A 17,219-nucleotide genomic window follows, 5' to 3' on the forward strand; every position below is an offset into this window, starting at 1 on the left:
CAGTCCATTAGGACCCCTTAAGGGCCCTGTTGCCCTCACTGGGACGAGGGGTGGTCTGGGGGGAACCTGACCCCAACCACTCGTGCCGCGTTCCAGCCCAGGGACCCTGTGCAGCTGCCAGTGAAAGGAGCTGACTCCCTTGGTCTTTGGCATGGCAATTCTCCTCCCTGGGCCACTTCCCCAGACGATTTCCCCCCGGTACCTTCTCCAGGCTGTTGCAGTTATGGGCCTTCACTCTGGATCTTGTAGAAGCTCCTGATCTCTCTCAGTGATCTCTGGTGTTCCTGTTGTTCTCCTCTGCTCCTCTCAAATCTGTTCTTTCTCTCTCTCTCTCTCTCTCTGCTCTGCTCTGCTCTCTCCCTGCCCTTCCCACTGTAGAGGGTTTTAAAGGACTCTCATTGGCCCAGTCACTGGGGCCCTCTGGCTTTAATTAGGCTGAGCCATCTCCCACCCAGCTGCCTCTGATTGCCCTGCAGGCCCTTCTGCTTGTTTAGGCTTCCTTCACCCTGGCCCTGCCACAGCAGCTTCTGATCCAGGGTACATGCTTAAACATGTACTATTCGTTTCTTATTTGCCTTAATTACTGCCAGAAGTACTCCCCACCCTACACTCCACATGCAGAAATTGAGGCCCCGCAGAGATTTAAAGAAAAACACTTTGCCTGTAAATGGGCTTTACTTTAAAACTTCCTAAGGTCACAAATTTCTGCACTCTGGGAGGATAGGCTGCCACCACCGACTGAGAAAACACCCCCGACTTCCACAAGAAGACACGGTCAGGCGCCTTCTTGTGGAGGTCCCCAAGCTCTTAACTCTCCCTTGGGAGAGAGAGAGCTTAGACAACGAGCTGTAATTTGATAACTAGCTTCTGTCCGAAGGCAGACGCACACAGACCTTTTCACAGACAAGCCCTTCACAGGCAATTGCAAAAAAACAGTGATATATTCACAAAACAAGAGAAAAAGAAATCATGGGTTACATGCAGAGGAAGTATTTCCCTGGGATTCAGCTTAAAAGATACAGGTGGAAAACACCAAGTTAAAAACAGTAACACAAACGAGAAAAACAGCAGTCAATAAGAAAAACAAAGTACAAGCCAGATCATCCATCCAAATTTAAAATAACCAGGTAACCTGAACACATCTAACTGTACATTTGTCTGATACTCACACCTCTATGGCTGATTCTGTGACATTGGCTCACCTGGGATTCAGGCTACTTAAGGAGATTAACCCCTTCCCTGCACTCATTCATGACAATTGTTTACTTGCTTTCCCTTATAGGGATGGATTTAATCATGTGCTTATGTGTTTTTTTCAGTTGAAGCCATAGGATGTGGTGACCAAACTCCCTGGACATAAGTGGGAATTGGATTGTCCCCGGTGTTTTGCAACCTTATGGTTGCTTGGGGAAGGTTAGACACCTATATGTTTGTTCTTTAGTGTCTGCAAGCTACTTCTTCCCTTAATTCTCGGGTTGGCTGGAAGTCAAACCAGCCCTCAGCATCACTTAAAATAGCCAGAGGGCCACTGATTGAAAAAGATAGCTGAGTATCCAAGGGTAGCATGTGTGGTGATTCAGGCTAGCTGCACGAATATGGGCCCAATGTATCTAGGCAACAGTACACACATGTGGCCAGCCTCAGCTGCCACCCCTAGAACTCACATGTGCATGGGTATTTTTAGCACACCAGCTTGAGCAGAACTAGCATGTGTCCATCTGCTTGAGTTGCAAAACATGCTTCCAGCTGCAGTGCAGACATACTCTTACAATGACACTTTACACAACCCTGGCAATGTAAAGAGGCCATAAAACGGGAGTAAATATAATTTGTGCTTTTTTTTAAAGGCCCAGTGTTAATGGTCCTTAATGGAAACAAGAATTAGGCTTACAGGCTGACATTCACTCCTGTGCAGAGGGCTAGGTACCACTTACATCTTACTTAAACAAATAGGATTAAAGAACATTTTGGTTTCTGTTCAGTTTGTCACTGCTAAAAGGGAAAAACTCCACATAGTCCAATTACTGGTTTGGTCTCCATTTGGCAAAGAACCCGAAATATTTATAACAACTTTTAAAGCTGATTTATGTGAGCTTTTAATGGGTAAAACACAAGCCTTAACTCTTCTTTCTGGAGAAAGCGATTCTTAATTTCTATGCCATGGTCTTGTACCACATCCTGTGTATATTTAGTCCTCTGGGCTGCTGGACACCATGAGAAGGCAAAGGAGGAATGTTCAAAGTGTTGCTTTACATTTTCCTTTTGGTTGGTTGGTTTTGTTTTTTTAATCACTTTGTAGGATGCTTATCTCCAGACATCAAAGCAGCGGTCAATAAAACCCAGTTTCTGACAGGCTGCTATAGATGTCTGGGTACACACCTCCAAAGGTGCAGCCCAGAAAGCTTTATGCCACATTTATGCTTCCCGGAATCTGGGCTGTGCCAGGGAAGGGACTCTGGGGCTGCTTTAATTTACAGCCACCTGACATGGCTGCCTATGGGCTGCTCTGAATTGTGGAGCACAGCAGCATGCTTTGGCCCTGCCACGTGACCCATACTGTCCCCACTTCCTATGGTCTCTGTTTTGTGCCGGAGTGGCATAAGAAATACATAGCAGAATGTGAAAAGTGCAGAATCTTGGAGCCTGGGCTCCAGCCTGAGCCCAGAAGTTCACAGCAATGAAACAGTTCCACAGCCTGAACCCCTAACCCTGAGTTCTTCTTCGAGTGTCCCCGTGGGTGCTCCACATTAGGTGTCGGGCTCGCCCGGCGCCGCAGATCGGATCTTCCAAGCAGTTTCTGCCGGACCGCGCATGCGCCGGCGCGCGCCACCCCCCCGCGCGCCCCCGGCCATGCGCGCGATCCGGTCCCCGCCAGTTCCTCTTAACCGCCGTCGGCTGCAGACGGAATCCAACTAGGCTAAGGCCAAGTAGTGTATTCAACGACCTTATCTGTTTTTTCTTAAAGTTTTTTCAGGCACTTAGGCTACTAAAGCTAGCCGGTTGTTATTTTGTTTAAAAAAAAAAAAAAAAATACAACGAACAAGCTAGGAGAGGGACAGCTCAGCCAGTCCCAGTAACAAGCGCCGGAGGCCAGGAGCTAGGGCTATCAGCCCTCCTGCTAAGGCAGGCCATCGGACGGGGAAAACGGCACAAAGAAGGTGCTAAGTACCCACTTAAAAACTCAAAGACTCATCAACAATGTCCTCTTCAGGCTTTAAAAAAAAAAAAAAAAAAAAAAAATGCTGCTTCTTGATAAGGCCCTCCAGCCAGAAGCGCCGGAGCGGCCGCAGCAGGAGGGACCCTCCGGGGCCCTTAAAAGGAAAGCTGCCTCCCTCACTCCATCAGCGCGGAAACGGAGGAAAGTATCTCCAGCCCGATCCCTGCCGGCAGCAACAGCGAGCGGGACGGGAGGAGCAAGCAGCCCCCAGCCGCAGCAACAGCTGATCGGCGGCGGCACGGAGAGCCACGTGGAAACGGCTCAGCCTCCAATACTCAGCCAGCCACCCCGCACCACAGGCAGGGCGGCGGCTAAGCAAACGCCGGTACCGGCGGCACCGCAGGCAGCGACACCGACCCCCGGGGAACCGGCGGTGCAGACCGCGCAGGCACGTAGCCTGCCGGCACCGGAGGACACCGCACATGCGGCATCGCCCTCAAGCGTGCCGAGCTCGGTGCGGACGGGGCCGGAATCCCCTGTATGCTCCCCAGCCCGATCCCTGCCGGCAGCAACGGCGAGCGGGACGGGAGGAGCGAGCAGCCCCCAGCCGCAGCAACAGCTGATCGGTGGCGGCACGGAGAGCCACGTGGAAGCGGCTCAGCCTCCGATAATCAGCCAGCCACCCTGCACCGCAGGCAGGGCGGCGGCTAAACAAGCGCCGGTACCGGTGGCACCGCGGGCAGCGGCACTGACCCCCGGGGAACCGGCGGTGCAGAGCGCGCAGGCACGTAGCCTGCCGGCACTGGAGGACACCGCACATGCGGCACCGCCCTTGAGCGTGCCGAGCTCGATGCGGACGCCGGAATGCCCTGTATGCTCCCCAGCCCGATCCCTGCCGGCAGCAACAGCGAGCGGGACGGGAGGAGCGAGCAGCCCCCAGCCGCAGCAACAGCTGATCGGCGGCGGCATGGAGAGCCACGTGCAAGCGGCTCACCCTTCGATAATCAGCCAGCCGCCCTGCACCGCAGGCAGGGCGGCGGCTAAACAAGCGCCGGTACCACCGACCCCCGGAAAACCGGCGGTGCAGAGCGCGCAGGCACGCAGCCTGCCGGCACTGAAGGACACCGCACGTGCGGCACCGACTTCGAGTGTGCCGAGCTCGGTGCAGACGGGGCCGGGATCCCCTGTATGTCAGGGGCGGAGTTACCTCCTCAAGGGAGGGGGAAGACTGCACACAAGAGGAGGCATTGCAGCCCCTCTCCGCACAGGGCTGTGGAGTTGCTTTCTCACAGCCCTCCGCTATGTTGCAGACTCCAACTAGAAGGCAGGGGTCCCCCCCCCCTTGGCCTACCCAGAGCCCCCTTCTCCATTTCTGCAACCAGCCTCACCCTGGCTGGGACCACCTCCACCCTTCCTGGGATTTGAACCGCTGGACTATTAGGCAAAGTCGCTCTCTCCGGGGTCTCGACGGTCTCCCTCCCCCAGACGCAAAGGGTATGCACCAAGGGAGTGGTCTAGGTCACCTTCCCAAGACCAGTGCTTGTACTGCCATGGTTGCCCCTACCACGCAGGGCATAGACACCATCGGCAATCTACTAGGGAAAGATCCCTACGAACGATCTCGTACCCCCGAGGGCAATTGCGACCGGGGACAGAGACTTAAGCATCTCAGGGGGGACTGGTTATGGAACCCCGAGATTTTCCTCGCACACCTCTAGTGAGAGGGTGTACCATCATCAGCAGGAACCGGAAGGGTCCAGAGAGACGTACCCCAGCGGTTCCTCGCTTTCCTCCCCGGATGAGGCTACGGCCCCGGGGGGCGTCCATCCTCCGGACGATCTCAAACAGTTCCAAGAGCTGTTTTACGAGGGTGGCCTTCACGCAAGGCTTCCAGACAGCAAAGGTGCAAGAGCAACACCATAAGCTCCTCAAAAATCTGAGACCTCCGGCCTCCTCCAAAATAGCAATACCGCTGATGACGCAATCTTGGAGTCTGCCACTATGATATGGCAGACTCCTGCGACTATTCCGCCTGTCCACAAAAGAGCGGAAAAAAAAAAAAAAAAAATACTTCGTGCCCACGAAGGGCATGGAGTTCCTGTTCAGCCACCCACAACCAAATTCTTTGGTGGTGGAGTCGTCGCAACGTGGGGGAATAGACAAACATGCCAAAAAGCTAGAGCTGTTGGGCAGAAAGGTCTACTCCTCCTCCACGCTACTGTTGCCAATGGCAAATTACGCAGCGCATCTAGCGAACCATAATTTCGACAACCACATTAGGTTGACCTCCCTCATGGACTCGCTTCCAGAGGGCACGAAACCAGTGCTCAAGGCCATCATCCGACCATTTTATAACCAGTGGCAAAGGATCACCACAGACAAATGGGTGCTGGAGATCATAGCCACGGGGTACGCCATCCCCTCCCAGTTGCTCCCACCGCCATGACCTCCACCCAGGGCCCCACCTCCAGGAGACCTCCCATGTAGTGAGGCTCAAGCAGGAGGTAGACCATCTCATGCTCGTAGGGGCAGTGGAAAGAGTGCCGGAGCAACTGCAAGGGAGAGGGTTCTACTCGAGGTACTTCCTCACGGGGAGGCCCATCTTAGATTTTCGAGGCCTCACCGGTACCTGCGCAAGCAACGTTTTCGGATGATCACAAACGCCTCCATCCTTACGGCACTAGACGATGGAGATTGGTTCGCAGCCCTCAACTTACAAGGTCCTACCGTTTGGGCTCTCCTCAGCCCCCAGAGTCTTCACCAAGACCTTGGCAGTGGTGTCAGCCTACCTGCACAGACAGGGGGTATTTATATTCCAGTATCTGAATGACTGCCTACTCAAAGGGACCTCGAAGGAGGAGGTACTACGCATAATATGTGTCACAGCAGGCACGTTCTCTTCGCTCGGCCTGCTTATCAATCTGACAAAATCAAAGACAGACCCCACACAGGACATAGAGTTCGTAGGGGCACGCATAAATTCTATTACAGCGAGGGCGTATCTACCAGAGACTCGCTTTCGGGCCATCGGCTCCCTCGCGCAAGGCTTCACCTTCAGCCCTATGGTGCCGGTTCTGACGTGCTTACAGCCGCTGGGCCACATGGCAGCAGCGACGTTTCGTAGAACAGAACGCCAGGTTACACATGCGCAGCATGCAGCATTGGCTGGCGAGCGTATACAAACCGGCAGCACACACTGTTCACAGGATGGCGTCGCCCACAACGGAGGTGCGCAAATCCCTGCAATGGTGGGTAAACCCCGAGAACCTGCTAACAAGGGTACCCTTCCACCAACCACACGTATTGGTTTTTCTTACTACAGATGCCCCCCTCATAGGGTGGGGAGCACACATGGGCGGAGAGGTGACGCAAGGGCTGTGGTCCTCTATGGAGCAGTCACTGCACACAAATATACTGGAGCTCAAAGCAGTGTTCAACGCCTGCAGACACTTTCGAGACCAACTGAAAGGCAAGGTAGTCGGGATCTGTACAGACGATACCTCCACCATGTTTTATATAAATCGGCAAGGAGGAGCTCGGTCCCGTGCCTTATGTGTAGAAGCAGTCCGGTTGTGGAACTGCTGCATCGCCAACAATGTAACCTTGAAAGCCTCGTACTTACCAGGCGCTCGCAATGTGAAGGCAGACCAGCTGAGCAGGCGTTTCGCACTCACGCACGAGTGGCAGATCCGTCCCGATCTGCTGCAACCGATTTTTCCACGCATGGGGTTTTTCCCCAGATAGACCCTGTTTGCTACTCAGCACAACAAGAAGTGCCCACGATTCTGCTCCAGGGCAGGACTGGGACGGGGGTCCCTGAGGGATGCCTTCGCGATCTCATGGAGGGGCCCCCTGCTTTACGCTTTCCCTCCCACAGTGCTCATCCACAAAGTGTTGCAGAAAGCCAGGAGGGAAGGAGCCTGAATGATCCCAATAGTCCCAACGTGGGATCTACAGCAATGGTTCCCCCTATTCCTGCGCATGTCGGACCGGCCACCGATGTCCCCTCCGGTGGCGCGGGATCTGCTCACGCAAGCCCGGGGGTCCATAGTGCATCCACACCCCCAAAGCCTGCGACTACAAACGTGGTTAATCCATGGCTCAGCTCCCTAGAGAGCACATGTACGGAGGAAGTGCAGCAAGTCCTAGAAAGTAGCAGGAGGACTTCCACCAGGAAGACCTTCAAGCAGAAATGGACTCGCTTTACGGCATGGTGTTCTACCAAACAGCTAGCCCCCTTTCGGTGCCTATGGCTGTGATATTAGAGTATTTACTGGACCTCAAGAGAGGAGGACTCTCGCTATCCTCGTTTCAGGTCCACCTGGCCGCCATTTTGGCATTCAGACATGAAGAGGAAGGGCACACGGTGTTCGCCCATCCCATGGTTACCAGGTTCTTCAAAGGGCTGGTAAGCCTATACCCCCCTCAGAAACCGCTTCCACCTCTGTGGAACTTGGACCTGGTGCTTAATGCGAAAAGGGGACCACCGTTTGAGCCTTTGGCCACGGTTTCCCTCCGCCTCCTTATGATGAAGACGACCTTTCTTCTCGCAATCACGTCAGCTCGCAGGGTGAGCGAGCTTGAGGCAGTTATGGCAACGCCGCCCTGCGCTGTTTTTCCAAGGAGGCGGTAACCATACGGCTGCATCCAGCCTTTGTTCCTAAAGTTTCTTTCTGAGTTTCATACTAACGAACCTATTGTTTACCCTTGTTTATCCAAAGCCTCATAACTCTAACAAAGAGGCGCGCCTACACCTCCTGGACGTGAGCAGGCGCTAGCTTTCTATATGGACAGGACCAAGTCCTTCCGGAGAACGGATAGGCTCCTAGTCTCTATCGCTCCCAAATCAAAAGGAGAATGTCTCTCTTCGCAGAGAATCTCTAAGCACATCGTATCTTGCATAAAAATGTGCTACAAACTCAAAAAGACTCCTTTACTGGCCACGCCCAGGGCTCATTCCACTAGGGCGGTGGCAGCATCAACAGCCTTTTTTTTTTTCAAGGGCGTTGCACTAAAAGACGTTTGCAGAGTGGCGACCTGGTCATCCTGTGACACCTTCGCCAAACATTACGCCCTTCACAGGGTATTCCAAGAGGATACCCGTCTCTCGGCAGCGGTCCTCTCGGGGACAAGCTGCACATAATCCGATTACCCACCTCCTATCTTGGGTTACTGCTGGGTAGTCACCTAATGTGGAGCACCCACGGGGACACTCGAAGAAGAAGGAAAGGTTACTCACCGTAGTAACGGTGGTTCTTCGAGATGTGTCCCCGTGGGTGCTCCACTACCCGCCCATCCTCCCTGCTCCGGATCTCTGTTTAGTGTTTTGCAGGAGCATCCGAGGCGGTTGGTCAAGGAACTGGTGGGGACCGGATCGCGCGCATGGCCGGGGGTGCGTGGGGGGGCGGCGCGCGCCGGCGCATGCGCGGTCCGGCAGAAACTGCTTGGAAGATCCGATCTGCGGCGCCGGGCGAGCCCGACACCTAATGTGGAGCACCCACGGGGACACATCTCGAAGAACCACCGTTACTACGGTGAGTAACCTTTCCTTCATTGGCACAGGACAGCCATGGGTTTTACTTCACTGTGTACATTTGCTCTAAGGCAGTGATTCTCAAGCTGTTTACTTCTGCAGGCCACATAAGCAGCGCTCTGTATTTTTTGTGAGCCACCAGTGCTCACAAACTATACAGACTACCTGTATGGCTGAGGATATCACATGAGCCACAACTGAGTACTAGCTGAGCCGCTAGCAGCCCCACAGGCTGAGAACCATGGCCATGAGGGAATGTTTTTACTGCCATTGGCTGGGCCATAATCCTTCTATTGCCACTCAGCATTTAACACAACTAGTAAGACAACCAAAAGTAAATTAGACCACCCTTAACCAAATAGCTTAGTAGCCCTCAGTACCACCTCAAAAAGGATTCTTTTTCAGCTCGAAGATTGGGGAAAACAAAAGGAGTAATGAATGCAAAAACTGGGGGAAGGACCCCAAAAATGGTCACAAGGAGGTCAGCTGAACTAAGCGTAAGGTAAACACACTCAGAATCAGAAGTACACTTAATTATTACCAATTTGCAGATAAAAACACAACATGCACACAAGACTGAGAGTGTTTATCAGGAATTTAGGGTGAAATACGTTATTGGGATACAAATATTATCCCCTAGGAAATAGGAAATTGAAGGTTAACCTTAAAAAAAAATCCAGACATATTGAAGCATGGACATGAACAGTAAGTAAAGGAATTCAAAGAAACTCAACTCTGCACTGCAGTGATGCCAGGCAATAACTATACACACATGATCAGTGCATACTAGTGTTCGTTGTCCCAAATTAAATTAAATTTTTAAAGATACATTAGAATTTTTTTTTGCATATTTTCCCCTCATGGTGACCCTAAACAGCAGATTTCAGGTTAATTTTGCTTTCTACAAGGGGTAAACTGCAAAACAGCTACATGCAGTTTGTGTATTCCCTAGCACCATCTTCTATGTCGGGGGCTGTGAGCTGATGCCCAGGTGCTAGCTAAAGGTCCGGTGGGGCAAAGGGGGTGATGCCACACCAGCAGCTACGCTAAGCAGCCAGGGCAGGCTGGGTTCTTTGGTTTGTGTTTAGTTCGGGTACAGCAGCAAGAGGAAAATTACACTTAGAGAGGCTTTAACAGTTACTTTTTATTTATACAAAGATAGAAACAATTTAACTAAGACAAATGATTAAAGTACAAGTTAGTACTCATGGTTTTTAAAGGGGAAACAACACAATTTAACTTTAGAAAAGTTTTAGACAGACTAGCTAGCTTAAACTAATACAATTAATGTGTACACAAGAAAGGCAAGTTGCAGCTGTGATTTTCACCCCTGCCTCTTAGACCTGGTGGAACCAGAGTTTTTCCCTCAATTCCTATAGGAAAGAAGTGTAATACAGGTGTAATTCTTACCCCTGCCTCCTAGATCCGGTGTGACCCAGAATCTTTCTCTCAATCCCTCGGGAAGAAGTAGATACGAACCAGGCGTCCCCAGTCTCGGGAGTTAATTCCAGACCTGACCCGTAGGTGTAGGTGATTGAAACTCAAAGTGGGGGTGGTCTGCCAAGCCCCTTTATACTGCTTTTGTTACGTACGCTTCTTCCTGGTCTCAAGTGGCCAATTGGGAGGAATATGTTTTGGACCCCAGGTTTCCCAGGGAAGGTGCAAGGCTCAATTTGCACCTGTGAATTGTGGACAATTGGGCACCTTTGGAGGTGATAGGCGGGGTTCCCTGTTCTTCCTGGGGAAGTGATCAAGGCGTGTCAATTACCGAGATCAGCCAGAAGGGCAGCCATTAGCTAGCCCATTCACTGTCTGGTTTTTGTGTATAGTAGAGAGGCTGGGTGAGACAGCACACCTGCGTTCCCAGGACATCAAAGGCTACCTGTCTCCCCTGCTTATTTCTCTCTCTGTCTCTCCCAGTGAGGGGGAGAAGAAGAAAAGGCCAAATGCGGGGGTTCATGTCTGGCTACAGGGGCCGAGGTTGAAAAATCAGTTCTTCAATCTTTATTCATGTGGGCAGTTGGGCCCACTGTGGGCAGTGCTGCTTTCTTGTCTTCACCCAGCCAAAATTCACAGAGGTTGCTGAAGCAGAAAGATTATTTGCTGATGATTCCGACTTTAAAAGGGAGTTTGACAGGCGGTGGAGTTTGGAATCTGCAGGGAGAGGAAGTGCGATTCAAACTCCTTTATTCTGGACCCCAGGCCAGGGGAGCTCCTGTACAGCTCCTTAAGGACTTAGGGCTGTGTCTACACTTGGCCAAAATTTCAAAAGGGCCACGCTAATGGCCAAATCGGAGAATACTAATGAGGCCCTGAAATGAATATTCAGCGCCTCATTAGCACACTGCTGGCCATGGCACTTCGAAAGCGTTGCATTTCGAACGCGTGCAGCTCGCCTACACAGGGCCCTTTTTGAAAGGACCTCCCAAACGTCGAAATCAGCCGATAGGAATAAGGGGATTTTGACGTTTGCAGGGCCCTTTAGAAAAGGGCCACATGTGGACGAGCCGCGCATGATTGAAATGCGGCACTTTGGAAGTGCCGCAGCCATGCTAAGGAGGGGCTGAATATTCATTTCAGTACCTCATTAATATCCTCCGATTTGGCCATTAGTGTAGCCCTTTCGAAACTTTGGCCAAGTGTAGACACAGCCTAGCTGTTGTGGCTTTGTCTCTCAACCTTTTCCCCTCACCCCAGCTTCAAAACTCAAGCCTCAACAAATACAAAGCTATTTTTAGCACAGTACCTAAGCCCCCACAGCACAAGTCTGTCAACCTGGCTCTTAGCCTCACTGCTGTAGACTGCCACCTCCTGTGTAGAGGTACCCAAAGGGGATCAGAAGGAATGAGGAGCAGGGACAGAGTGACTTCACAGGGAGAAGCCCTAGGAGGGGTTAGGCAGAAGGCAGACCTCAGGCCAAAGCCAGACTGCCAGATCCTTTTAAACGGAGCATAAATTCATATTATTTACTTATTATCATTATTGTTATTGTCATTAAAAATAACAGACTGCCCCTGCCCTAGGAACAAGAGAACTTTGAAAGAAGTTCAAAAGCCTGTGCTTTATGGTTTATATTTTATTTAAGTTAAGAATACAGCTAAATCCCAGAAGTTGGGTTCATTTTGGACTCGTGCGTGTGTGTGTGTGTGTGTACTGTGTTTAAAGCAGTTTGCTGCATTTAAAGCGGTGTCCCATAAGGCATAGTGAGTCAATCTGTGATGTAAATAGACCCATTACTATCTGAGAAGGACTCATGTCAGCCAAAAAGTTTAAGTTAATTACAAAAGACTTAATTAAAACAAGAGCTCTTCATGAGTCCAGCAGGATTTCTCAAGATGGTGTAAAGCCTCTTCTGGACAAATTGAAGGATGTTTTCTGATTTTGGACACTTGTGAAATCTACAGACCATAGCTTATTTTATGTCACTTTGTTCAGTGAAATACAAACCTGTGAACCTAAAGCCACTTATTAGTTGCTAGATTGTGTAGTGTAAATCTTTGATGCTATGGTAGGATGTTTCTTTCTGATGGCTTTCTAGACAAACTGATGTGAGGAACATTTTCCTCCAGTGAAACAGCTGAATCCAAAAAATATGTCTGGTTTCTATTATACTGAAGGAAAAATGTGAGGTGTGCATTGAAAGTAGTAATCCAGTGATTGAATTGTTAAAGGACGATTTCACATCATGAAGACATAATCTGTAAGGCAATACCACACAATGACCTGTGAAGAAAGGGGACTGAATTAACATTTAATATTTCCAAATGTCCCACATAATCAGGCAGATCCACCCATTATAATATCCTTACATGGCCAATGAGAAGTGTTTTTAGACAAGAAAACACTGTACAGAAGACAATTTAACTTCTTCACGTGCATCATGCAGAGTGTCCCTTACATGTGGGCCATTGTGTCTGATATGACAGAGTGATTTCACTGGAGAAGAATGCCATTGATCTGACAGCTGGCATGCAGGGCTGGTAATAAAGTGCTTTTAATGTGCTTGCATTAGTGGCTTGCAAATTTTCAATTTAAAGGCAGATGCTCAGGGATAAGAGCAACTTTAGAAAGTATCCAGCACTGATCATGCTGTTTGACTGACAAATAGAAAAGAAAAGAAATAATATTTTCACACTTGGGATGTCAAGTACCAGATAAGAGTGAATTTTGGGAAGTTAATGGTTATAATAGGAAAAAATGACAATTTTAATTAAAGAGCAGCTAGAATACAGTTAGTCTTCTGCAGCACAACAAATAAGAGTGTTGTGTGTGACACTGTTCCCTGGGCTACCCCTACTCATGCTGTTATATGGAACAGCCCTTGTACTCTTGGTGCCCATTGACACCCCTCCCATCTGTTCTCCAGCCTCCTAGGCAAATGTGTGCATATTTCCTGCCCTCCCAAATGTCAACTATGCCTCCAAATTAATCTGTCTTTCTCTGCTTCTGTTTCAAGAATTGTGTAGGTTTATTTTGTTTGGATAAAGAGCGCAGTTTGAAATGGCCTGATGCTGCAAACCTTTACATGAGTTGTCCTTTTTCATCTGAACAGTTTCCGGCAGCTAGTGAGATAAATCACTTGAACGTTGGTTTGCGCAAAATAGGCTCTTAACTTGCTACTTTCTGAGGGTTAACCATCTTTTGTAAAGCTCTTCTGTTAGCTTCCCTTAACCTTTTATCACTGCTTTGTGCTGAAGTACAACTAAAACTGAGTGTTATAAAGGAGAACTAGCTATTGGAAGATATTTTGTTGTGATTGCAAAAATGTGCTTATTACGTTAAGACTGCTACTGTTTTAGAATATGCTGTCTGAAAAAATTACATTACAACTCAATGCACTCAGATACTACAGTGATGGACAGTGGCATGAAACCCTAAGAGATGAAAATGAAGACTTTTTGTGAGGTGATCAGCATTGTTATCGTTTGTCTTTTTAAGGTGCTCCCCTCCTGAATGTAACTTGGCTTAAGAAGAAAGAATCTCTACGAAACAATTCTTTCTTGCTTTTGAATGGGTCCTTATTTCTGTGGAATGTTTCATTTGAAAATGCAGGATCATATACTTGCACAGCAACCAGTGCTCTTGGGAAAGCAGCAGCCACATCTGTCCTTCGCTTATTTGGTAAGTGTAAATCAAAGTTCATCATTCATAAGCAATGACAAACCATTTTGGTCATACAGTGGTGTTCTTAGAACGGATGAAGTGTGTTTGGAGAAATACTTACTCTTCTAATTGACATGGGTTTGGAATTTCCTGATGGAATTTGGCCCTTTGAAATATATTTTTCCTTCTGTGCTGTCTGTTAATGCTGACTTTGAGCACAGGGAATTTGAGTTCTCATGCCTCTTCCTTGGTGCTCCAGCCACTTGCCAGTTAACAACTATGCCATCTTCTGGAAAATAGGCCAAAGCTTTTAAGCAGAAGACCTGGGTCTTACAGAACTTTGTTGGTACTTTTTAGGAGATAAATCCTGATAAAGAGTGTGTGATGCTCTCACATATAGACAGAGGGCATGGTTTACGAAAAAAAAAAGGGAGGGGGCAGAACAACCCACTAACCCTACTGTGAGTTATACTTCTAATCTCTGAGAACAGTAAAATATACACAAGTGAAAAGTAAAAATTACAGAAGATGGGCAGCCTACCCTGAATATCTGTATGTACCTAGTAAGAGGTAAGATGCTGAAAACAAAAAACTAAAATGGCTGGTTAATCAACTCTGCTATTAATAAACTAGTCATGTCAAATCCCACAGCTCAACCTTACCAACCCCGTAAGCATCTACAGTGAATCAATCTTCCATCTGTAAAAAGTAACTCCCCAAGCACTGTGTGCTAGCTAAGCATGCTGAATTCTGCTACAAACCCACATTGTTAAGCACACGGATATTGGGTGGCTTACACGTGGTGGTGGGCTTTTTCTTCATGTAAAAAACTGGGCCAGAGAGATATGAGTCTCTATGTAAGAGTGACGTTGTGGAGCATACCACAAGAGCGTCACGAGGATAACTAATGGCTTCAACCTTCCTGGCTGAAGCAAAGGAGCCAGATGTGTATCACAGGACTGCTCATGAGAGCCTGAACTTTATTTTTTGTCCTGGTCTCCTCACGTCAATATAAATGAATCTGAAGTAAGTAATAGGGGCCAAATCCTGCAAAAATTTTACTCTATGCTCAGGCAAAATTCCCACCAATTTAATGGGGAGGAAGTTTTGTCAAAGTCAGGACTTGAAGAATTGGCTATTCTGGGGGCCATGAATGATCAGAGCCCCACAAAGCATTGTAGATAAGGCAGTAGCTCTACACCCTCTGGCAAGTTATGTGGAAGCATAAAATGTATGTAATCTTCACATTCATGGAGTACAAGGACCATAGGCTGTGAGTTATGTGGGTTGCCAGTTCCCCAGCTCCACGAATATTCATGATTTGATGCTCAGCTCCAGCAAATGTTCAGAAACCCAGGTCTTGCAGGGCTTTGTCTACATTGGGGGATTTTGTCAGAGAAAAATCCTTTTTTATGACTTCCCTCTCCCCCGAAGTGTTCACACAGCCAAGCAGAATAATTGAAGATAAGAGGGCTTTTCCCTTGAAATCATTACTCCAGCTCTGCAAACAACTTTTGCTGACCCCCCTTCCTCAACGTCAAAAAGGAATGTGTGTGAGCAAAGCCCAGCTATTACTGGCTCACGTGAAGGCTCCTTTTGCAGGGCTGTGCCTGTGAACTGCGGCTAGAAATGAGAATTCCCAGTTTTGCAAGGCTGTGGCTGCATAAATACGATTTTTCAACTTTATTTGTTTCAACCTTGGGATGTCACAATAAGTAACGGCGGGGGGCGGGGGGTGGAATAACCTGCAGTGTAGACCTAGCCTCAGCGTTTGAAAGCTGCTTCAGGCAGAGCTGTGAAGGACCTACTCGTGGTCAGTGCCTGAGGCAGTAGGCTCGCAGCACGTGATCCCTGGCTTCTCCACCCGTGTGGCAGGAGGGAGGAGAATGCGACACGATTGGCAGCTCCCCTCACCCAACCCCTTCCTCCCACTGACACAGCAGGAAGTGAAAATAGACTTTGCACCTGACCAGCTGCCTGAGGGGGCTTCTAGGATGAGTGTCTTGCACAGGTCTGGCCTTAGGGAAAATGGCACACTGGGCAAATTTGCATGTTAGTGCCCCTGGTCCCTTTGGTCATCTTGTCCCACATTGCCCCTGGTTCCCCATAGGCTCCCCACACAACCCTTCTCCCAATCCCTGCATCTCCCTCCCTTTTCCTCTAATGCCTGCACTCCCCTTCTGTGCCCCTGTGTTCCTTTGCACTCTGCACTGGGTCCCTTCACTCCTACCCCTTGTACCTTCTGCAGCCCTAACTCCTGCAACCACCTGGGGAGACTGAGCCACGGGGAGGCACAAAGCCGCTGCCATTGGTGCTCACTCATACACTGGATGGCTGCTCCTTCATCTCAAGCAGCCCAGGGGCTGTGCAAGGAAAGGGAGGAGAACACAGGTGCTGATGCCCAGCACAGCCCATTTGGAGAAGTGACCTGAGTATATGGAGCCCTGGGGTTGTGTACTGGGGCGGGGAGGGGGAGAGGGACTGGTTCCAGTTATTTTAAAATATATATATATATATATATATATATATATATATATATCAACTTACAAAGTAGTTGTGGGGGACTTGGAATCATTCTGGGCACCACCAAAAATTGTACAAACCAACCACCCCTGAGAAGTACTGAAGATGTGGCTGGACTCTGCTGAGGAGAGGCAGCAAAGAATGGACCCTGTCTCCTCTTTGTGTCAGTCCAAGGCTAGCTGTAGTCAGGCCTTAAGCTGGCTGTAGACACCACCCATGCACACAAATGCATCAGAAGGTCCTTTGTTATTTGCATAATAAAAAATACAGAAGAGTTCAATTAATGGGAGCAAGCCTGAAAAAGTAATAAAAAAGCAATAAAAGACCTAAACCACAGAAGGAGGCAGGATCCTGTATTAAATGTGCATTCATTAAAAATAAACTTGGACAAAGTGGTAAGAACTATGTGTTACTGATAGATTGACCATGGTTTTGGCAGTTATTCTGGCACTAATGTGAAAAAGAAGATGTTACTATAGTGACAGGCATGTGATTCCAGCCATATTATCCAACCTTTGCACTGCAGAGTAGATTTCTAAGATGATTTCTTTTTATTATTTTAGCAATGCCATATTCCCATCAGCAGAAACCAAGAGGTCAAGCTGACTCCAGTGAGAGGGCTTTTAAAAACTGCTGTATATGAATGTCTGATAATGGCATGATAAATGACGTTTTCATGAGAAACAATAAAGAAGGCCAAAGTTTATGTAAAACTTTTATTGTACCAGAAGGATAAGAGGGTTGTTTTGTTAAAAGATGAAATTTTAAATGAGGGTCAGCTACAAATGTTACTCTAGAAAGACCCTCTAAAAGAATGAGAGATGTTTTTGTGTTTCAGTACATTAATGTACAAGATGATGATCTTAAAGAGTTCCAAAATATTGTTGTTCTTCAGTCTCATAA

The 17,219-nt window shown here is 48.7% G+C and overlaps 1 protein-coding gene across 12 annotated transcripts in view; it reads left to right on the plus strand.

Annotated features, from left to right (window-relative positions):
- The window catches only part of ADAMTSL3 (ADAMTS like 3), a 340,842-nt gene that overhangs the window by 301,409 nt on the left and 22,214 nt on the right, over positions 1-17,219 (plus strand). For all 12 annotated transcript variants that reach the window (XR_012647201.1, XM_075007108.1, XM_075007110.1 and 9 more), the window contains one exon: positions 13,629-13,811. Coding sequence is in view for 11 of the 12 variants with exons in the window: in XM_075007108.1 (XP_074863209.1) it covers positions 13,629-13,811 (183 nt within the window). In the remaining variant the exon portion in view is untranslated. The remainder of the gene's footprint in view (positions 1-13,628; positions 13,812-17,219) is intronic.

Source organism: Carettochelys insculpta, chromosome 12, assembly GCF_033958435.1.
Source record: "Carettochelys insculpta isolate YL-2023 chromosome 12, ASM3395843v1, whole genome shotgun sequence".
In the NCBI taxonomy this organism is placed as follows: domain Eukaryota; kingdom Metazoa; phylum Chordata; order Testudines; family Carettochelyidae; genus Carettochelys; species Carettochelys insculpta.